Consider the following 24,145-nt stretch of genomic DNA (forward strand, 5'->3'; position numbering starts at 1 on the left):
AACCCCAAAATTACATCTAGGAAAGAAAATAATATTAAAATGCACACCCACACAGACAGTAAAGTAGAAATCTGTTCTTTGTGATTGAGGTTTATTTTTTTGATGAGTAGAAATAATTTATGACCCACAAAAGGATTTCACGGGTGAAACACTAATTACAGACATTGTAAAGAATGTAGCTCAGGAGGCTTGTTTTAAAAATGAGGCAGCGTTTTCCTGAAAAAAGTTTGGTCCTCGACTCACAATAGGCTAGTCACTATGGTCTGATGGTAAGCATTTTCTGTGTGTGTGTGTGTGTGTGTGTGTGTGTGTGTGTGTGTGTTAAGCTTTTCCAGTACTAGAATTAGTCAAAACCAGACCAAAAGACAAATTGCCCTTGAAAACCTGACCTTGCATATATGTCTAATTGATGTATCATCTGAAAGAACAATGCTAAAGACTATGGAGGGAATTATGCTCACGTGATTCTGCAACAACTTTATTTTGTGCAAACATTTTCCTTCATTACCATATAACTTATCTTTATTCACCTAGGTGCCAGGAAACCCACCCCATGATCCTCCCTCCCCCCTCCCCCAATCTTCTCCTCTATCAAAGTGTTATAAAGACAATTTCACTGTGTATTTACAAGCACAACACTTAGGCAAGAAGGTCCCAGGGTCTGAAGGGCACATCTATTTCTTGTGGACATCTTCATGCCGAATAATCTTGTATGTGATCCAGTAAAAGATGTTGAAAATGAGGAAGGCCAGTGGGAAGGCAGCTCGAGATATCGTGTCAATTCTTTTTGCCCGGTCCACAAACTTCTTCTTGATGGTATCTGCATCTTTTGGGGGTTGTGGAATCGGGTTGGCAGGTGTGGTCTTGACAGCTGTTCCATCCTTCACTTGGAGGCAGTGACCCATCCCATAACCGCTGAAATTAAAACGACTTTCACGAGTAGCATCTTCTTCCTGAGAGAAGAACGACAGAGAAAGCACAGTTTGGTTGTCAGTCAAATCAGATGGAAGATGCTTAAAATTCTTTAGAAGTAAAAGGATAAATCACAGTTAACTGATAGTGTGGGAGGCTTTTGGAATGGGTGGTTCTCTTTCAAGTTTAACTCAATTATTCATGGAATAGATACAGTTCATTAACTTTTCAGGCTGAGAAATTAAGGGTAAGAATAATGACTTGGTGATCATTTTAATTAATTAACAAACAGAGACACCTACATTATATTCAGCACCAACTTTTCCAAAATCAAATGTATTAATCCATAGCTTTGAATAGATTGTTTTAAAGTGAAGTCTCTAAATCACAAACATATACTCAATCTATGAAGAGGATCATTTTTCATTTACTCATTCATTCATTTACTCATTCATTCATTCATTCATTCATTCAAAAAAGCATTTACTTAACTCCTGCAGTGTACCTGGCCCTGAGGTAGTAACTTCTAGTATTGTGGCTTATTCACAGTCCAGTTCCTTCTGTTGACATTGATTTTAACATTAATGGTAGATCTAAGATTATCCTTTTACAAGTATATGTTTCCCCTCTAGCCCTCTAGTTCATTTCAGTTATATGGCAGAGATTAAATATTCGTTATTTGATATTGGATTTTTCTACCATGGGTAATTTTTTAAATATATATTTTTATTGATTTCAGAGAGGAAGGGAGAGGGAGAGAGAGAGAGAAACATCAATGATGAGAAAGAATCATTGATCAGCTGCCTCCTGCAATGCTCCTTACTTGGGATCAAGCCTGCAGCCCAGGTATGTGCCCTTGACTGGAATCAAACCTGGGACCCTTCAGTCTGCAGGCCGGTGCTCTATCCACTGAGCCAAACCAGCCAAGGCTACCATGGCTAATTTTTCTAGTGTTAATTTTTAACATTGATTCTTTGGCTAGTTATTATTTCTAACATATTTAAACACGTGACCTTTTATCTGATGTCAGTGGTGTTTTGTATTGATTATTTCTACATTATTTAGATAAAAGACTGAAAATTGTATTTATTCCTCAGGGTAAAGAGTAAATAGCTTAATAGAGACAAATGTATGGAATCTGGGTGTGAGGTGGATCAAAATAGTGGGGTTGAAAAGGCAGGATTGAAATGACCTACTTAATAAAAATTTAGTTCTGAATATCCATCAATTGAATCTTCTTCTGAAACTAGATTACTGCCTTCCACAACACTATGCAACCCTTCCAAGAAACCAGAGGCACTGCACTATTTACCTTGCCTGAAAATCGGAATGATATATTTTATGGATGCAAAGATTTTAATTAAGTATAGTATTTCAAAATATGGAATAAATAGATATATTAATCATTGCAGTGTCATTGGAAGACTTATTTAGTACTTAGCAAGAAAGGAAGCATAGAGGCCATTAGGGGAAGGGGACTTGCTTATCACATGGGTTATAGGCCATCTTGAACATTCTATACTGATTGGTAATTAGATATCAACCAGTGTATCAGAGAAGTAGAAGAAATAGTGCCAGTTGGTTTAGTAGAGATCCAGACTAGGAATTTGGGTATTTTGGTTCTAGAACTGGCTATGTTGATCTTAGGCAAGATATTTATTCTTTCAAGGCCTCAGGGATCTCATGCCAAAAATGTTGAGGCTAGACTAGATGTGTGGATCTCAGCTTTGGCTTCCGTGGAGCTTTTGTAAGTATATGTCTGCCTGCCTCCCCTCTCAGCAACTTCTAGACCAACTGAATCAGAATCTCTGGGAAGGAGAACTGAGAATCTGTATTTTGAAAAATTGAGTGACTCTAATGCAAAAGGTTGGAAACCAATGGCCTACATGAGCTCTAATGTCCATTTCTAAAATCCTGAATCTATTCTATATTATTGAGTATAAAGTGACTTTTCAAATGGAAACAGTCTTTTAAATTTCCCCTTGTCTGCCTAAATTTATTGTGCTGTTTATTCTTTCCATGTCTGTAGAATCTTGCAAATTGCTGTTCTCACCTCTATAAACATTTCGAAACTCATGATTAAGCATACAATTTACTGCCTGAGTGAGATAAGATTATTTAAAATTATTGGGCCCCTGAAGAAATAGAAAGGGTAGTTAGCTGGTAACCCACTTTTAGCATATGAAAAAAGGAAACCTAAATACACATGTCCATATTTATTTTCAGACTGACTCATTCATTTAATTTCTATAGTCTTTCCTCACATACTGTGAATGGATAGCTGAAGAGGTTAACTTATTCACTTCACTACCAGAGCTAGAATAGAATGATACCAGGTTAGGTTATAATTCTGTTGTACATTGCCATACAACCTGTGGGTGCTTAATAAATGTTTGTTGAATAATGAACAAAAGGAAACTTGAAGAGGTTTTCTCTATGCTTGAAAATACTTTCCTCACTCATTCAACAGTATTTTAAATTATGCTTCTTAGTATAGTTAAGCTAGTTAAATCAATTCTTTAAAATTCTCCACCATAAACATAAATCTGTCATAGGTAGAAAATTATCCATTGAATGTTTCATATGCAGGAGATGTGAATGCTAATTTAAGGGTCTTCTTATTTACCATTATGACTCATTCAATGCTTTTTAAATATAGAACCTTAAACTATCCACATAAAAGGGTATGGTTTTGCTTCAGAAAACATAATTGAAACCAATTTGAAACCAATTTCTGTGTTATAATGAATAATTGCCTTTATAGCACGTTCAGAATAAAATGTATAATAATATGTAAAGATTCCTATATGAGGGCAAAATGGAGATGAGCTTGAGTTATGGATAAACAGAAGCTAAAATAAAGAACAATTTGTAGGCATAGCTTAGTTGAATGTATTCACAGGGAGAGTCAGTTATATCATCTCAGTAAGAATAGAATTTTAGGAATATATTACCCATTTCTTCTAATTAGCCAGGAAACCAATTAGTTAATTATTGCTGCCAACCAGCCATCTTCAATAACTTCGAGCAGAAAACACTTCAAGCTCATTTATTTTGTTATTCACTGACTAAATTCCCATAGAAAATGAATCATCCAGTCCAAGTATCAATATATACAATTTCTATATCCCACTGTGATAAAATCTTCAATTTTTGTCTGCTGTATGAAGCACTTCATGGCACTATGCAATGTTTGAGACTTATTATCTTATTTTATTTATTTTATGAGTCAATTTTACTTACTGTAAAATTTACTTATTCCTATGTTTGGAATAACTGTTGTCTAGATGTGAAATTAGACCTAAAGCATCACTAGAACTGCATTGTAGTGAATTGTTTAAGAAAATAATCCTATATAATAAAAGGCTAATATGCAAATAGAACGAGAGGTGGAAAAACTGAACAATCAGTTGCTATGATGTGCGCTGACCACCAGGGGGCACGTGCAGAACATGGCAGGCATGAGCTACGGCGGGATGGTGGAGCAGGTGAGCCAGACCAAGGTGGGGCGCTGGTCGCTATCATCGGGGCAAGCCTCTGGTGGTTACTGAAAATTCTTTGCTCCCGCGAGCTGTGGTCCCACCTGGAGCTCACACCTGCTGCTGGTGCCAGCCCTGCTTGTACCTGCTGCCGGTGCTGGAGCTGCCCCTCACACCCACTGCCAGTGCCTGGCGCCAGCCCCGATCACTCAGCACCGTCAGCGGGTGCGAGCAGCGGCTGCTGGCCCAGATCACCCCTCAGGGCTTCTCCACCTCCCTCTGCTCCTGAGGGGCAATTGGGGCCAGCACCTGCCACTTGCACCTGCTGCCAGTGATCGCCCCGCTAGCACCTCCAGCCAGTGTCAGAGCTGCCGCTTGCACCCGCTGCCAGCACCTGGCACTGGTCCTGATCGCTCGGCGCTGTCAGTGCGTGTGAGTGGTGGCTCCAGGCCCTGATCCCCCTGAGAGCTTCTCCACCTCCCCCTGCTCCTGAGGTGTGATCGGGGCAGCAGCTGCCACTTGTACCCGCTGCTGGCGCCAGCCCCAATTGCTCTGTGCCATCAGCGGGTGTGAGCAGAGCCAGCGCCGTCAGCACATGTGGGAGTGGCAGTGACAGGACAGGAGCGGGGCTGCTGGCAGACAGGGGATCAGGGGCCATGGCGGGAGGGGCTGGGCGGGGGCGTGGAGGATGGTCTGAGACCCGCCCCTGTGCCCACCACAGCCTCACAGCCCACAGTTCCTTTCAAGGTGTGTGAATTTGTGCACTGGGCCCCTAGTTTTAATATAATTAAAGAACATGATACTTATAAAATGACAGATTTTAGCAGAGCCTATAGTTTCAATTATTCTTTTATGCCCTAGAGAGGAGGAAATAAAAAGACTCCTAAAAACTGGGATAGGAAAAGATTCTTTTCATCACATTTCTCACCCAGATTCTTTGATTGGATTAAGTCTCCCTTTTGTTGGAATAAGAAATTGCTCAGTTGGAGCTGAGGTTGTGGTAAGCCTCAATCAATGCAAGGACATAATGGGATCCCCAGCCCCACTTAGGAAACAGTATGAGTTCAAACACAGCATGTTTTCACCAAAAAGTCCCCTGAGCAAATGAAGGCTGGATGATGCTTAATTGTAGGCCTGTTGATTTCTATCACCTGGACTTGGGGAAGAGGGATGGTCTTGAGAAATATTCAATTCTTGTGGCCTCAATTCCCTTTTTTTGTATCACAAGGACTTGGGAATAGATATGAAGAATGAATAGATATCATTATTGATTATGACTACACCATGCACTTAAGACTACAGTCAGTCTTATCACTAAACCAACCCTGCCAATCACATGCTTCCTGGTGAAATTGAGGCTGAGACCAGTTCTATGGCTTTCCAAAATTATATTTCTGATAAATATTGAAGTTGAGATTCAAATTCAGGTCTGTCTGATTCCAAAGATTCTAGAAGTCTTTTATTTTTATGTTTGTCCTATAAAATCCCACATGGCTTTCATTAAAGATTGTGGATGAAGAATCTGACTGAACTTTGTAGAACAACAAAGTTGAAATAAAGTAAACCAAATATAAGTATTGTTTCTTAATGACAAGTGGTAAATGAATTAAAGCTGTCAAAGTGTCATTTTGGGAAGACAGTGAACGGCAATATTTCTAAAAGAACAGCATATCAATAGATCATCTCTTTTTCAGTGAAAGATATAATTATTATTGAGTTTTTAAGAAGAAAGTTCTGGTAAGCATTTCTTGAGCACTTGTCATTCATGAATTTATATTTCCAACAAATAGTCATTGGACACCTATATGTGCCAGGTATGTGGTGGGGATGCAGCAGTGAACAAGAATACAAAGTCTCTACTTTTTTGGAGCTTACATTCTAGTGGGGAGAACAAATAGTAACAAGAAATTATACACGAACACATACATATATACATGTATGTACATATACACACATATGTATAAATATACATATACACATGTATATGCATACACAATACACTTCCACATACTTACATGCACACACACATACACACAGAGATGATTATGGATGCTTTGAAGAAAAACAATCAAAGTAAGAGACTTAAGAGAGGTGAGGGGCAGGGAAATGGATGTTTTAGATTGAGTGGTCAGAAAAGGCCCGAGGAGATGTCAGGCACTATGCCATGTGCTGGGGGATCCACTAGTGAGCAAACTAGATCAGATTCTTGCCTTCAAGGAGTTTTCAACCTTGAGATGAAAACAAAAATAAAATTATCACATGAATAGATAATTATTAACTATGACAAGGGCTCTGAAGGAAAACTATAGGGTGCGGTGAGAGCTTATTAATGGGGGTCCTCATCTAATCTGACAGATAGGAGAAGCTTTTCCCTGAGGAAATGATATTTCATTAAAGATAATGAAAAAAATGAAAGCATTAAAGAGGTGAAAGCAGAGTTGGGAGATGTCTGAGATTGGAGGGTTTTTTGCAATTGAGAGATGGTAGGATGGCTCCTGAAATGCACAGGGAAGGTGGGGATGAGACAGTTTCAGAAATGACCAGGGGCTGGATCATGTAGGGCCTTGCAAGCCATCTGCCTATTTGGAGCTTTATTTTAAGAACCACGGGAAGGAAAATATGAATAAGACCTTGGGTTTTTTGGGGGAAAGGGGCATAGAGAATTAAATAGAGTAAAATATGAGAGATATTCTTGAGTTATGTAAAAAGGTTTGTTGGCATTCAGATAAGCCTGAGGTCTCTAGAGTTGGTGAGGTAATATTGCTGAGATACACAAATCACCTAATATGAAAAGGACTCTGTAGCTACCCATTGTTTTTCAGTATTCATTGCTATTTTTGCTTTTTATTATTATTTTTAAATATTTGCTTCTCAATCATATTAAATAATAGGTACTCAGGGACTCTGAATTTTGATAGCTGATTTCCACTATTGTCTTCACTCCCTGGAGGGTGAACTGTTAGAAGGGTGTGCCAAAGTCAGCCCTATCTGTTACCTCAGCCCTTGATAGTTATTCAATAACTGTGCTTGGAATGATCCACTTGATTCTGAGTAAGGGCTTTGAAAGGTAGTGCTCCCCGTGGGAGAGAAGGCAAAAGTGATGATCTCCTAGCAGATTTCCCTCTTTTTGGCAATTGCAGTCCTTTGCATAGCCCCGGATCAATCTTCCTCAAAGAATTTCCATCCTATTGTTCTCACTAGAGACTCAATAGCCTTGATATGGTAGAGGACCAGAGGAAAACACTGGGATAGAGCCTGAAAGATGGGTTGAATTCATATCTTTACTGCCTCAGAGATTTGTGAGTTTAGGACAGTCCCTCAACTTTCTTGCTCTCCTATTCCCTTATCTTTAAAATGAAGACATTAGGCATTTGGCCATTTTCTGAGTTTGAGTATAGCCCTATAATGCTGGCTAGTATATTGCCTTGAGACTAATCTCTATCTGGCTGATATGTTTCTTCCCAAGTAGAGAGTAGATAGAATGCAAATAAGTGTCTTAAATTTTTTATGAGTTTATTTGAGCTAAACTAATGACATATGCCAGGGATCAAGAGCTCAAATACTCCACAAATAAGGGTCTTGTGGTCTTCATCCTACGCCTGCCTTGATACCTTCTGCCAGGGTTGGCTTCAAGGGCATGCATACTGTGCAGTGTTACAGGGCCCAATGCTTAGAAGAGTCCTATAACTGGTTTAATCCTCTGTTGTCGCAATCTTGAAATTCATAATAATTTTTGAAAAGGACCCCACATTTTCATTTTGTAGTGGGCCCCACAAATTATTAAGCCAGCCCTGCTTTCTGCTTTAGTAGAATTGATGGAATGCCATTTGCCCATTGCTTCCATTTTCAGCCTTAATTCTTATCAACAGTTTCTCTTCTCAATGACCACTCCCAAGTTCCTTTGTGTGAAATTCAAGGACTCTTATGTCCTGCCTTATGCCTTTCTTGAGGTTTCATGATCTTTGACTTTAGTCAACTGCTTCCCTTTGCATAGAATGTTCCTCCCCTCTTAACCTGGCAAGCTCCTACATGTCCTACAAGACTCTACTCTGCCATCACCCCATTTGTGATGCCTTTTCTTGACCCCTGAGCTTGGGCCATGGGTTCCTCCTTAGCTTCTGTAGCACCTCGAACATGTCTCCATAGTGGAACCTGCTGTTAAAATCAGCTGTTTACATGTCAGCCTCTTATGTGACCTTCAAGTACAGGGACCCAGTTTTGTATATCTTGATAGCCCTAGTACCTAGAATAATAATTGGCTGAAGCTTCCTATGTTGAATATATATAAAGTAAATTCTTCTTAAATTAATGGTATAAAAATATTTTGTAATAAGAAAAATATTTTCCTTGCTTATTTATTATGTGGCTTATTTTCACATATTGAATTTATATAATACTAAGTCAAACCTAAACTTAACAATGCAACTCAGGAACTGAGGTATTTGTGTTCTAAATTTGAAACACTGTCCATCTTTTTTGAGCCCAGTGTTAAGCTAATGAGCCATCCAGATAGTGTGAAAATATGTAAAATTAGATGCACTTTATTAACAATATTAGTAAAAAAAAGCATGCTTTCTTTGTAAAGAAAATAAATGGAATAGATAAACACTCCAGAATACAAAGAAATATTTTTGTCATATATGTATCTATTGGCAAATCAAAATAACAAAGCTAGGTAACTGAAAAGCCAGTATGCATTAGTTACATGCAAATATTTCACCAAATAAATTAGACCTTATCAGTTCTTACTCATAACAAAAGACCAAAGAGTATTTGCATAACATTAAGGTTATTTGAACCATAGGCCATCCATTTGGGTTTGGTGAAGAGAATAAAATTCCTGTAAATCTAATGGTTACCACCAAACATCAGTTTTAAGTTTGAAACTCTAATCAATGAAACATTTTTCTTCACAAATCTTTTAAAACAAATTAATACCTATACTGTGGTGCTGTTCAACATTTAGCTATCATAACACAAAATCTCCTTCATTGGCTTCAATCACATGTTAAATGAAGTTAAAATGTTTTTCTGTTAAAAAAAAAAAGCCAGCAGAGACTCCGATTCAGGACAAAGCTCACCCCCAATAACAGGGGGATAATATGTAGGTAAGGGCGGACAAACAGAATCAGCTGTGGTATGAGCAGGGATTCCAGAACTGATATTGCTACATCATAGGAAGTTGAGTTGGCTAAGATTTCTAGTTATCCACCTAAACCCATCTTTCTTTCTTCTTCCAGTGGTGGACCTCCCTTTAGGTTAAGGTTGCTTAATTGCAGCACTATTGATATTTGGGACCAGATAATTTTTGATTGTAGGGAACTGTGCTGTGTATTTCAGGATGTTTAGCAGCATTCCTGACCTCTTCTGAGTAGATTCCAGTAGCATCCCCCCCGCCCAAAGTTGTGACCATGAAAAATGTTGCCAGACACTGCCTAACGTCTCCTGGGGCAAAACATTGCCACTACTTTAAGAAATCCTGCTTTAGCTGGTCAAACATGTGCACGTGGGGAAACTGCATTTTCTAACCTCCTTGTACATATGTGAGGCTATGCAGCACATCTAGTGTCAGGAAGTACAATCAGCTCAATCTTCAAACCAGAATTTAGTCACTTCTTACCACCCCCAACACTACATGCTAGTTTGAGCTACTTGACGGTGACTCATCAAAGCATTCCCAGCAGAATTATTGTAGTCTTTTACCTGGTCCCCTGGTTTCTAGAACCCTCCTTCCCAACAATAATGTCTGTTCTCAACCCAGCAACTAGAGAGATCCTGTTAAAATGTGAGTCAAGTCAGATCATCAGCTCAAAACTCTCTGGTGGCTCTCACCTCACTCAGTAAAAAGCAGGTCTTTGTAATGTCCCCTTTACCTTTCAGACCTCACCTCCTGCTGCTCTCTAGCCCAGGTGTGAGCAAACACTGTCCTTAAATGACCAGATAGTAAATATCTTAGACTTCATGGGCCATGCAGTCTCTGAAGAATGCATCTTTTCAATGTATATTTTGAACAAATTTTCTAAAGTGAAATACATATTTCACTGTACCTTGGACCACACTTTATACCTATAGCACCATATTTTTAATGGACTAGAAGTAATTATTTAAACGTAATTGTTTGACTTTTGGCTCAAAATCTTTAAGCTGAAATGTTTTCACTTACTGTCAGCTGTAGTCTTAGAGAATAGTTTAGAAATCAATTACGTGGTTGTGATGTTGCAATTCCTCAAGAGGGAAGCAATACCTTGCATATGGACATTTTTTTCCTAGTAGTCTCTGTCAATTCTAGTCTATCTAGAATGCTCAGAAGACACACTAAATTCTAAGAAGCATGAAGGTGAACATCTCCCATCTGGAGGATGAGCTGTTCAATTATTAACATCATTTGCCATCTGTTCAGGGTGCAAAGTGAATGTTGAGACTGTCTACACAGCACAAACTGAAAGAGACAGGTGATTAGTAGATGAGCCAACTGCCAAACTAAAAACAATAATAATGATAGCACCAACAACAAATAACACCAAGCAGTTATCAGTTACTTGCTTTCTAACTTGGATGATCATGACTGCCGAGTTCTCCAGACCATTAGAGAGAGAGAGAGAGAGAGAGAGAGAGAGAGAGAGACAGACAGACAGACTTGGTGTCAAAAACAGGTAACTGTGTGAAATTATCTATTATTTACCTGGCACCACTCCTGTAGAAGTTCCTGCCTAATGCAGGGAAGAACTACATTTCCCAGAATCCCCTTCTTGATTGATTCTTGGTTAGGGTTTGCCAGTGAGAGGAACTTGGGAAATTTGGAAGGTAAAAGGGAAGCAGAGGCTATTATTTTGGGGAATATGTGGGGGTCCAATTAGACACAACAGCTTTTCAAACTTTTCTGTGGGATCCCATTTTATGATCTCACTTTAGCAGGTAGACATGGTGGTTTCTCAGATTTCTTGGTGAACACCTGATTTTCCAACCAGAGATTCATGTTGAAGGCCCATCTACTGACTATAACCTTCCATTCCCCCAGTTACTCCCATATTCATAGAAACCCTAATTTCTACATTGAACCCCTTATTCTGGTAGTATGTGTAATGTCTCTGTTTTCCTGACTAAACCCAACAAGATACAGGTATATAGGTACTCCAGACTTTTAACAAAAAACATAATTTTAATGCAAATTACTGTAGTTTCCCTCACTTAAAATTTATTAGGCATCATAATGTTCCAAGGATTAGAAAGAAATAAGGATAAAAGATGATAGAGTCCTGTCCTTGAAATCATTGTGGAATTGGATTAGAGGGTCAAGAACATATAGACCAGTAGTTCTCAACCAAGAGTGATTTTGCCCCTGAGAGGAAATGAGGCAATGTCAGAATACATTTGGTTGTCACAACAGAAGAGAGGGTCCTCTTGTCATCTAGTGGGTAGAGGCAAGGATACTGCTAAATGTCCTATAATACACAGGACAGTCCTCCACAACAAAGCATGAATTATCTAGGTCCAAATGTCAATAGTACTGAGGTTTGGAAACCCTGATATAGACAAATGATTCCAATATAATGTGATATCTGTTATGATAAAGGAATGCACAAGCCACAGGATAGAGAGGTTAGAGGGCATGTTATGGTAGAATAATTAAAGGAAAGTTAGATGGCGTTTTTTCTATAATAACATCATGGAATGGACTGCCTCTGGAAGATATACATGAATATTAATTACACATATATTACAGAAAAGCAACCCATGTAGAGGCAGCTTCATTTTGTTAACCAAGTTTGCCTTTTAGTACAACTACAGAGCAGCTCAAAGGTACTTGCCTGTGCCATTTGGCCAGGAGTACGTATCTTTTAATCTTTCTGTATTTTAATCAAAGAAGATTTGTTACAAAGGACAAACACCTACTCGTGGTAGCTTAAATAAATGGGGAATTTCTTAAAAATTACTATAAAAATTATTGTAAAACAATCTTATGAGTCTCCAAGAATAGGGAAGCAGTGCTCTGTACAGGTAAGAAGCCTGGGTTCTGTATCCAGAACTCCTGGTTTCAAATCTTGGTTCTGCCTCTAATCAGTGTGGGAGTTGAGTAAGTAAATAAAACCTCTACATGCCTCAGTCTGTTCTGCAGTAAAAATAGACATAAAAACCCCTTCCTTATAGGGTTTTTGAAAAGATTCAGTGAGATAATGCACATTAAGGGCTTATAACAGTGTCTGGTATGTAGTAGGTACTCAATGTTAGCCATGATCATGATATTGATGATGGTGGAAGGAGGGCTACCTAGCCCAGGAATTCCAGTTGAGCAAGTGAAAAATGAGATTCTTCTTAATCTCTCAAGGCTATTATTCTCTTCAAGTTCTGCTTTTCTCCTTTGATTCCTTTATTTACACATGTTCCAACTGGGCCACCCAAGCCTCAACCCTATGGGAACCTTTTCAACTCAAGTTCTTACTATCATCTAGAGTAATTCTTCCTTCAAATTATTGAAAGAGATTCTCATTGATATCCTAGTTTATGGACTGTTGCACTTGGGACATTGGACAGAAAAAGGGGTAGGAGATACACAATCAGGACAGCCTAAGGACAGGGTGAAGAGCAAGGTACTCCTCCCAGGGTGGTAAATGTTCCTGAAAGCACACCACAAGAGGAACCATAGAAGAAACAAGAGAGGCTGGCCTTGAAAACAGATGAGTCTGACTCATATGGAAGGTGTTTTCAAAAGAGTAAAGAACATTTGTATTAATGACTTCAAGGTTGCTAATCAGAAGCAATTGGTTGACATTACAGGGAGACAGAATTTAACTCAGTATGAGGAAGAACTTTTAACAACTCTGAAAATGAACATGGAGCACAACACCTTGGAAGGTAATGAATTCCTTTTTACTAGAAATAATCAAATGTTTAATCATATGTTGAAGCTGTTGGGTATTAATGTAAAATGTAAGTTTGAGGTAGATGACCATTTATGTACCTTCTAATTGTGGGAGTTTCTGATTGTATATAAAAATTGCTAAGTGAAGAAGTCCAGAAGGGCATACTACTTTGAAGGTGGAGGAAATATGTATTTAATAAATTGTGCCCTGTTATGACCCTCCTTGACCTCCTAGAAATTTCTAGTCCTTCTGATCCCATTTTGAGAAAACCATAGCAACAGTTTGGTTAAGGTGTGTTTTCTCTTTCATTTACCTTTGACTTGCAAAAAATTTTATTTCATTACTTTTGAGGGTGTCATTTGTCAGTAAGTCCCTTGCTGCTATTATAATTTTGAGGAAAATTCTAATATAGAGCATATAAAATATATAATATCCTATATAATAAAGAGCTAATATGCAAATGGTCATCATGCCCTCACATTGTCATGCCTTAATGGCTCAGACACTCAACACTGGAGAGAGAGGAATGGGGACCAGCCAAGCACAAACGAGCTCATGAGAGAGGAATGGGGACCAGCTAGGCACAAATGAGCTCACGAGAGAGGAGTGGGGACCAGCCAGGCTTTGGCCCGAAAGAGGGACAAGCCACCCGCCCTGGGCTGTGGCCCAGGCGAAGCCACCTGCCCACGGTCCCCTGTGGCTGCGGCTGGCCCAGGGAAAGCCGGCCCAGGTCCGGGGTGCCTGTGGCTAGCCAGAGGAGGGAATCCTGGATCCCGGGTGCAGGGCGAGGCAGAGGTGGTTAGGGGCGATCAAGCCAGCAGGGGAGCAGTTAGGTGGTTAGGGGCGATCAAGCCAGCAGGGGAGCAGTTAGGGGCAATCAGGCAGGCAGGCAGAGGTGGTTAGGGGCGATCAGGCAGGCAGGCAGGCAGGCGAGCAGTTAGGAGCCAGTGGTACCAGATTGCAAGAGACAGTCGGACATCCCCCGAGGGGTCCTGGATTGGAGAGGGTGCAGGTCGGGCTGAGGGACCCCCACCCCTTCGTGCATGAATTTTGTGCACTGGGCCTCTAGTAGAATAATAAAAATCCTAAAAGAGTAACCTGTAACCTCATTGTAAAATACACTGAATGGGTATATTTTAGAGGTTAACACACCATGTTCATGGAGACCTGTCTTTATTAAAAAGTATCTAGTTTGACAGCCTAGAGCAGTGGTTCTCAACCTTGGCTGCACATGAGAATCACCTGGGAATCTGTTTAAAATCCTGATTTCTGGGCCTCATCCTCCGGAAATTCTGTTTCTTTGTTACTCATGTTGTGGCCCCACCCCATCACAAAGAAACAGAATTTCCGGAGGATGAGGCCCAGGAATCAGGATTTTAAAAAGATTCCCAGGTGATTCTAATGTGCAGCCAAGGTTGAGAACCACTGCATTAGAAGGTTTTGAAAGAGGAACAGTGAAGAAAATGAAGTGGGCTATCACTTCATTGCTTTCCATAGATGCAGAACAAGCATGGTTTCTCCAGGTAAAAAAAAATGGTAAATCTGCTTTCTCTGGCCAGTCTTATTTTCTTCTGAAGTTGAATGATCCTGGTAAGCTAGCTCTTCTCTAATGAATATGCACTGTTAGTTCTGTTTTAACACATTGTATGCGGGAAACGTTTATATGTTTTACTTATACGTTTTACGTTGACTGGTAGTAGAGCGCGGGGCCGCGCGCGATAAAAACTACCCGCAAACAATGTGTTAAAATTAGCAGTAACTGAAGCAGATGAACACTGTAAACCACCAGGAGGCATTTTGTTGCTTCTCCAAAAACGTTCAAAGCAGCAAAGTGTATCAGATACCATCCATGCTTCATTATTCTGGCTTATTATTTAGCTTGCAGATCATCTATGCCCTACCTCTTTCCTAACTTTCCTGCAACCATTTTTTTCACTAGCACTTCAACTATAGCTTATCGTAAGAAACTCTTACAAAAAATAATTAGACAAAGGCAAATGGAATATAATGGTTAAAATGAGAGTTTTATGGGGGGGGGGTTGTGGGGTTTTTTTTTTTTTTGTATCTGCAGTACATTTCCAAAATTTTACCTTCTTCCTACTTCATTACTATGGTTACCAGAATTAACATTTCAGACAGAAACTTGTCTGTAGGCCCAGAGGAAAGATTGATTGCAGTAAACAAAGAAGACAGAAATTGGGCACAGTTTGAAAATAATACCAGTATCTGTTGACCTAATTGTTGACCAATTGAGTTTCTCATTTAGAAAGTGCATGAAGCTATGCAGCATTGACACTTAATGGGGAGTCTGCCTCCTTTTCCTTCTCAAAGATGTCAATGCAATAGTTATAATCAGGGCAAAGAGGAAACCTTACTCTATATAATAAAGAGGTAATATGCAAATTGACCCTCGCACCCTCACATCACAAGATGGCCACTCCACGTCGTCACAAGATGGCCACTTCCATGTCATCACAAGATGGCTGCCACAAGATGGCCGCCCCCACATTGTCACAAGATGGCTGGAAGGGGAGGGCAGTTGGGGGTGACCAGGCCTGCAAGAGAGGGCAGTTGGGGGTGATTGGGCTGGCAGGGAAGCAGTTAGGTGTCAATCATGCCGGCAGGGGAGCAGTTAAGTGTCAATCAGGCTGGCAGGGTAGTGGTTAGGGGGCGATCAGGCAGCCAGGCAGGCGACTGGTTAGGAGCCAGCAGTCCTGGATTGTGAGAGGGATGTGGGATTGGGCCTAAACCTGATCATCTCCTGAGGGGTCCCAGATTGGAGAGGGTGCAGGCTAGGCTGAGGGACACCCCCCAGTGCATGAATTTCATGCACCAGGCCTCTAGTATGGTTATAAGAAGATATATTTTTATAGAAACAGACTTAATCTCTGGGTAGGTGTTTCTTTCTTTACCCCCACCCCAGAATGTGCTTCCTTATAAGGCAGATGTCATGCCCAGATGAAAATGACAACTTCCACACTATCAGCACAGGTCACTGCATGTGAACCCAGGTCATGGGCATCCCAGTCTGGGGCAGGGTGAGGAGTGGAGGTGGACTGTTAAAGCAAGGATGAGGGGCTCAGTGAGTTTAAGTGAGGTGCAAGGTATGCCTCTTGTCCCTTTCATCACAGCAACCAAATATGGACCCCCTGCTACTGGACCTGTGACTGACTCTTAAGGTACCTGAGAACATTTAAACCATTGAAACTTAGGTGAATTTGTTTACTTCACCTGATACACTCTGAAAGCACTTTTTTCCCCCATGACCCAAAGCAGAAAACATTTTCCATTACTGACCAGGTCACATAGTCACATACATATACACTCCCCCAAACATGAATATCTCTAACAGAAACAAAGTTTCACAAAATGGCATTTATTTTTTCAAAGCTGACTGCACTCTGATATTTTCTAATTTTTTCCTAATACATCTATACAATGGAATACTATGCTGCTGTAAAAAAGAAGGAATTCTTACCATTTGCAACAGCATGGATGGAACTGAAGAGCATTATGCTAAGTGAAATAAGCCAGTCAATGAAAGAAAAATACCACATGATCTCACTCATTTATGGATAATAAAGACCATTATAAACTGATGAACAAAAATAGATACAGAGGCAGAGCAGCATCGAACAGACTGTCAAACTACAGCGGGAAGGCCTGGGAGGGTTGGGGGTGAGAGATCAACCGAAGGACTTATGTGCATGCATATAAGCATAACCAATGGACATAAGACACTGGGGGGTAGGGGAGACGGGGGAAGGTCAAGGGGGAAAAAAAGGAGACATATGTAATACTCTTTGTAATACTTTAAGCAATAAAACAAACCAAAAAAAACCCCCAAAAGAAAACAAAACAAAAAACTGGTGGTGACCCCTGAACTGACTTTATGACCCACAAGTCAATCACACCACACAGTTTGACAAGTTCTGTGTTTAATGGTCTTGACTGATTTCTTCAATGTCAGTATTCAGTCATCAACTGTTTACTGAGCATTTACCATATGACAGGCATGTGCTAGTCATGGGGAAATTGGAAAGGGAGGCTTCCAAATACATAGGAGAGTCCTGACGAAGGAAGTGTCAGATATTCTGTTAAAACTCATTGCAGCTCATCCATCATGCTTGAGAAGGTGCTGGGATTCCACAGGGAGTCTGGGAAATCTGTGTACCAGGCACTGTGCTCGGCCCTGAGACTTCCTGCATCCTTAGCTCAAATTATAGCTCCATCTAGGACAGTGGTTCTCAACCTTGGCTGCACATTAGAATCACCTGGGAATCTTTTTAAAATCCTGATTCCTGGGCCTCATCCTCCGGAAATTCTGTTTCTTTGTGATGGGGTGAGGCCACAACATGAGTAACAAAGAAACAGAATTTCCGGAGGATGAGGCCCGGGAATCAGGATTTTAAAAAGATTGCCAGGTGATTCTAATGTGCAGCCAAGGTTGAGAACCCCTGATTTAGGAGGTTCTTTCTGATTTCTGCCACCTCTGTTTAGCAGTAACCACACCTTTTTGTTATATTCTCTCCTAAATGCCTGCATGTATTAGGTTGAATTTTAACAATATAGTTGTGGGTCTCTTGTGCACTAGTGGGCAATTAACTTAATCACACTAACACACAGGATCATTTTAAAGAGTCAGAGGACATTTTATATGAGCACAAGAAGATAAGTTTACATAAAGAGCTCAATTTTACTATTCCAGGTGGCTGTGCATTTTTGTGAAGATTTGTGCGTTGTGCTAGAAGTTAGATGTCAGTGGGCTGACTTCATAAGAAGACATCGAGTCTATATTTAAATCACTCCATATAAGAAATGGCATGGCTTCTGATGAATTAGTGCTGGCGGGTTTTCTACTCTCAGACCACTGAGCTATGAGACCTGAGTGGAAACCAGCAATTCATCCAGCAAACAGTACCTAGCATGTACCAGACAATGTTACAGGCTCTTCAGATTGAAAGATGAATAATAGCTTTGCTGTTGGGAAGATTTATGAGATTTTCTTGAGAGTCTTTACAAAACAGGTGACAGGAAGTGAAAGGAAGTATTTGATGAGTGTTGGCTGTGTGCAATGCACCAGTGTTCACATGCATAATCTTGTTTACTCCCAATAGTAATCCCATGAGAAAGGCCTTTATTAGACCACTTTACAGAGGAAGAAACTAACCAGAGTGATAGACTATGGCTCCAAATAGCCAAGCAATTATCGTACTAGGCAGGGTTTGAATTCATTCACGTAGACTCCTGGCTGAAACACAGTTCACACTGCCCTGCTTCTCTCCCATGTCTTTATTTGTATGATTTGAAGAATATATATATATATATATATATATATATATATATATATATATATAGAGAGAGAGAGAGAGAGAGAGAGAGAGAGAGAGAGAGAGAGAACAAGCATTCACATGGCAGAATTATTCCAGGAAAGGGTGCTGTAATGAAACGTGTTGACAGGGTAGTTGGCTGGGATGAAGAAAGCTGGTTTTATGACAGGGATTTTTATGTTTTGTTTTGTTTTTTAATCATAGGAAGTGTAAAAGGGCATTTGATGATTCTATGATGAATTAAGGCATCTAAGTAAGGTCTGGCTGTACGACATTTAGCAAACCTCATAAACTCCCTGTGCAGATATTACTGCCAAATGACTTTAATTTGAAGCATTTTGTGCTTTCCAGAATAAAGCCATATGAATATTTAGAACAATTGTTTTACTATGTTATATGTGTACACAGTTCAATCCAGTTAACTAAGGTGTATTCTATTGGATGGCATTTGAGGGGGCACCCTCTCAGTTACAGGAAAAGGTGCTGCATGGGCTTCCCATTTGGCTCCCAACACTAGAATGACAATGCTTCTTTTTTCTAAGGAAAACAACACAACAAGCAATGCAGGAATATATTATTCTGTATGGTTGAAATCTTTCATAATTAAAAAGAAATAAAATGTACTGAAAAAACACAAGCAACCATAGTGATGAACTTAACATTTTTCATCAAACGGGTATTATTTTTTATGGGGTGTGGCTACAGTGTTTTGGACAGGTTCAAGCCTTGTACTGAGGAGAGGGCAGAGTCCTCTCATTGCCACGTGCAAGTCCCTGCTTGGAGGGCAGAGCCTTCCCAGAACGATTATAGCCAACAGCTGTAGTTGTAAGCTTGAACCTATGGTCTGAACACGTGGCCCCATGTGCCTGAGTGATAGAGTTCCGGTGCATGTAGTTGAGTAGGATTGAAACCAACAAGAATGCTGTAAACATCTTGATCACGCCCCTACTTTGCCTCGTGGCATCTGCTATAAAATAAAGACACGGCTTGTGGGCACTGGTGCTGTCCATCAGAGAGGCAGCGTCCCACTGAGACCCAGCTCATTCTCTTCTCTGTCTTTTCTAAGCCTTTCATCGCCCCCACTCAGGGTCACTGAACCAGGCTGAGCTGGCATGAGTATGCCATGGCCGTGCCGGCTCCCCACACATTTTATTTAGAGCGTTGGAACATTTTCCATGCATTAATAGTATGCCTTGCTTAAGACTGCATACTGCAATGTGTGTGCATTTTTAGTGGACTATTTGCAATATGCTCTAGTGCAGCACTTCTCAAGCTTCAAGTGTGCTTGTGAGTCCCCCAGGGTGGGGGTTGTGTCATAATGCAGATCCTGTGCACAATCTGATTCCCAAGGCCTGCGGTGGGGCCTGGGAGTCTATCTCTAACAAGCTCCAGGTGATGCTGGTGCTGCTGGTCACCAAGTGATACTTTAAGAAGGGAGGATCTACAGCAGTGGTTCTCAAACTTGGCCGCACATTGGAATCAACCAGGAAGCCTTAAAAATCAAGCTGTCTTGATTTTTTTCTATCCCCGCAAATATTCTGTCTTAATTGGGCCGGGGTGGAGTCTGGGCATGGAGATCTTAAAAAGACTCCAGGTGATTAGAATGTGCAGCCAGGATTGAGAGGCTTACTCTCGTGGGTTACCTTGTCTCTAGAAAATGTAAGGACTCATATTTGGTGTGACTCTTGTTGCTCTGGAATAAATCCAGCAGCAGACAGAGTGAAATGAAGTAGAAACGTTCAATAACTTCGCCTACTAATGTTTACACCCATGTCAATTTCCTGAAAAGCAATGAAATTATACACCCAACAAAATTCATACCTCTGCTACCAGTGCAAAGAACCAGGCTTTGGATCCCTTTTTCACTCTCTGGTGTAAAGAAAAGAAGCTTGTCTAGAGTAAAATACTAACTAAAGAGGAAATTTCTAATTTAAAGGTTTTTCTCTCTGTACCGTCCTTTGGGTTATACTAGCTCTAATTAATAACTCCTGACAGGAGTGATATTTTTGTTCATAAGCAAGTTGTAATTATGAAGCTAAGCTTTTAAAAATGTTCTCTCAAAAAGTTCAGTCCTCTGTGTGCACAGCATGTCTCTGTCCCTTGGATGAGGATTTCTCACCTCAGTAACCTTTGCTGAGGGTGTTGTGTCCTGTAAATTGTGGGGTGTTTACCAGTATTCCCTAGCCTCCACCCACTCAATGCCATTAGCTCACAGAGTCTACCATCCAAGTTGTGAGAACCAAGAATGCCTTCAGACATCACCAGAAGCCCTCTAGGGCACAGGAGAAATAGCCCCTGCTTGAGACTCACTGCCTTACATTGGGGGAGGTTTCCATATCACTGACTCCCACTTTTATCTTGACTGTCTCAGTGTGGGAAGCTCTCCAGGTTTATCTGATGCAAAGGATAGATAATCAGCAAAGTAGGATGAGGCCATTCTCGGGTGAGCATTGAATGCCACCTTAAAGAGTGGAATTTTCATTACCTGTTTAATTATTTAAATCTATTTTATTTATTCATTCAGAATAACAAAGTGAGGTTAAGATAATTTACAGTTAACATTCCAAGACTAAATGAAGTTTACAAAGGCCACTTCCTCCTTGAAAGTAGCTCCTCCTCATCAGCTAGAGGTACTTCCCAGTTGATTCCAATGTGCAGCCAGGACTCCAACTATAACTATTATGGTTAATGTTCTCTACCCCATGTTAGAAACATTTTTGCACTTAATTTTTTTTCTTATTGATTTCTAAAGCTTCATGGAACAGATTTCAAGCAGTTTTCATATCCTCACTCTCTTATCTACAATAGAACTCTGTACAAATCAAGCATTCTACAAAATACTTGTTGAACAAATGAATTCTAGGGTTGTCCCGCAGCTTAGAGTTAAAATTAAGAATGGGGGCCATTTCTATATAGTTACTTCTAGACAGAGCCAGGAACACTTATTTTCTAAATGGTTACACTTGCTTATGATAATAATACATCAATTAGGTAAGAAATAACTCCAGCTTCACTTAAATCAGCGGTTCTCAACCTGTGGGTCGCGACCCCTTTGGTGGTTGAACGACCCTTTCACAGGGGTCGCCTAAGACCATCCTGCATATCAGATATTTACATTATGATTCATAACAGTAGCAACATTACAGTTATGAAGTAGCAACAAAAATAATTATATGGTTGGGCCATAACAGAGGAACTGTATTTAAAGGGCCAGAAGGTTGAGAACCACTGACTTAAATGTTTTGTTCCCAAATGAGCTTGTTACAAACAAGAATGATATTGATAGAAGACAAATTAATACTGTGACTAGGCAAACCTGTATCTCTTTAATGTAATATCAGGGAAGCACCAGACTTCTCTTATTCAGTTTGATCTTTTTAAGAGTCCAGTTATATTGAAAATAGAGGCCCGGTGCACGACATTCTCAGGGGGTGGGGCGGCAGGGGAGGCCCCTCAGCCCAGCCTTTGCCCTTTTGCAGTTTCACTCCCTATGGGGAGCAGGCCTAAGCCGTCAGTGGGACACCCTTAGCGATGCCATGGGCCAGCCATCAGCCCGGCTTGTGGCTGAGCAGCACACCCCCTTTGGGAGCACACTGAACACCAGGGGGCAGCTCCTGCATTGAGCATCTTCCCCCTGGTGGTCAGTGTGCATCATAGCAACCGGTTGTTTCACCATTTGGTCTATTTGCATATTACCCTTTTATTATATAGGATAACCACAGTTTGTGTCACCATGAAGAATTCTACAGCAATTAAGAGCTGGGCAGTTAAAGGAGAAGGTTTAAGATATCTGCCATCATAGAGCTGAAGGTTGTATTATGAAACCTGTCAAGTTGTTTGGAAAACCCAGTAGCACAAAAATATTTTAGCAATACCAACTGGAAGTTGCAATAAATAAAATTCATTTTTATCTGTAATTTGAAGAAAGTAATATTCTGTCTTCAAGGATGGCATTTGCTGCTTCTTCTATAAATTTAGCCCCCCTTTCCCACACTTTAAACATAAAAGGTACCCTGGGATCTGCTTGGTATTTCGTGAGGAGGCAGAGGACGGGTTTAAATGGCACCATGATTGTCATTAGGCCCCTGGCCCAGGAGGCATTGCACTTTAGTTTGATTTTGCTCTCTCACAGTGGTTCTCAACCTTCCTAATTCCACGACCCTTTAATACAATTCCTCATGTTGTGGTGACCCCCAATTTCATTGTTACAAATTGAACATAATTAAAGCATAGTGATTAATCACAAAAACAATATGTAATTATATATGTGTTTTCTGATCGTCTTAGGTGACCCCTGTGCAAGGGTCATGACCCACAGGTTGAGAACCGCTGCAACACCACCAAGACAAGGATTGGTGTGCAAGTAGTTTATTTGGAGAGCAGTATCAGAAGTGCGGTGAGGGAGAGAGGACATGGGACAGAGAAGGGAGGAAAGGCTATAAAGGGTGCATGGATGATCAGGGGATTACCGCTGTTGGAAAATATGGCTCAAATCTCTGAGACTCAGACTTGACCTACCAAGGGGTGTGAATGCTCAGGGTATTAGGCCACCAAACCCCTAACTCATTGGTTGAGGGTCACCCTTGGGGCATTTACCTCCTGGCACTTCTGGCTTGCCTCAGGTATGCATGGAGCACACTAGAGTGGCCTACAGATACTCAGATGGTCACAGGAAACCATTGCTGTGTGTAATAGAATAATGGCTATCAAAGCTAATCCCAGGAACCTGTGAATATGTTATTTACCAGAGCAAAGGGAGTTTGCAGGTGTGATTAACTGAAGGGACTAGAGATGGGGAGAAAGCCCTGGATTATCCAGGTGAGCCCAGATTTCATAATATGGCTCTGTAAGTGGAGACCCTTTCTCAGCTGTAGTCAGAGGGAGACTCTACTATGAAAGAAGGGTCAGAGAGAGGCAACATCGCCTGCTTTGAAGAGGGAGAAAGGGATCTGTAAGTCAAGGAATGTGTGTGGCCTCTAGAAGTTGGAAAAGGTAAGAAATCAGATTCTTCACTGGAACCTTGTTACAGAAATGAGATAACGTTGACCATTGTGTATTGGTTGTTTATTTCCTCACTGCTGGCTGAGACCTGCTAGCTCAAAACCATGCTGGCACCTAACTCAAATTTCACATGTTGGATAATTTTTTATTTTTTAATCCTCACCTGAGGATTTCGTTCCCATTGATTTTTAGACAGAGAGGGGAGATGGGGAGAGGGAGAGAGAGAAAAAAACAGAAACATGGATGTGAGAGAGAGACATCGGTTGGTTGCCTCCCACAAGCACCCTGACTGGGCCGGGATTGGACCTGCAACCCAGGTACCTGCCCTTGACGGGAATCAACCTGGAGACCCTCCGGTGCACAGGCTGATGCTCTAACCACTGGGCAACGCTTGCCAAGGCCATGTAGGATAATTTTTTAAATGGCCCAAACAAGCAGACTTTTAGCCATTTAGAGCCTGACTACTTTGTATACTTTATGAAACTAGGCCCAGCATCTGCCTTGCATTATAAGACCTCAAGCTGCTGTTACCCTTTGGAGCTCTCTGACACTCCCTGTGTAC

General features: G+C 40.7%; 1 protein-coding gene across 3 annotated transcripts in view; it reads right to left on the reverse strand.

Annotated features, from left to right (window-relative positions):
• Positions 1-563: 563 nt before the first annotated feature.
• The window catches only part of GLRA2 (glycine receptor alpha 2), a 173,496-nt gene continuing 149,914 nt past the window's right edge, over positions 564-24,145 (reverse strand). Inside the window, exon 9 of one of the 3 annotated variants that reach the window (XM_006088593.3) lies at positions 564-953. In XM_006088593.3, the coding sequence (XP_006088655.1) occupies positions 675-953 (279 nt within the window). In that variant the 3' untranslated portion in view covers positions 564-674. The remainder of the gene's footprint in view (positions 954-24,145) is intronic. The other 2 variants (XM_006088594.3, XM_023753672.1) reach the window with 2 other exon arrangements.

This window comes from Myotis lucifugus, unplaced genomic scaffold, assembly GCF_000147115.1.
Source record: "Myotis lucifugus unplaced genomic scaffold, Myoluc2.0 scaffold_49, whole genome shotgun sequence".
NCBI classification, from domain to species: Eukaryota; Metazoa; Chordata; class Mammalia; order Chiroptera; family Vespertilionidae; genus Myotis; species Myotis lucifugus.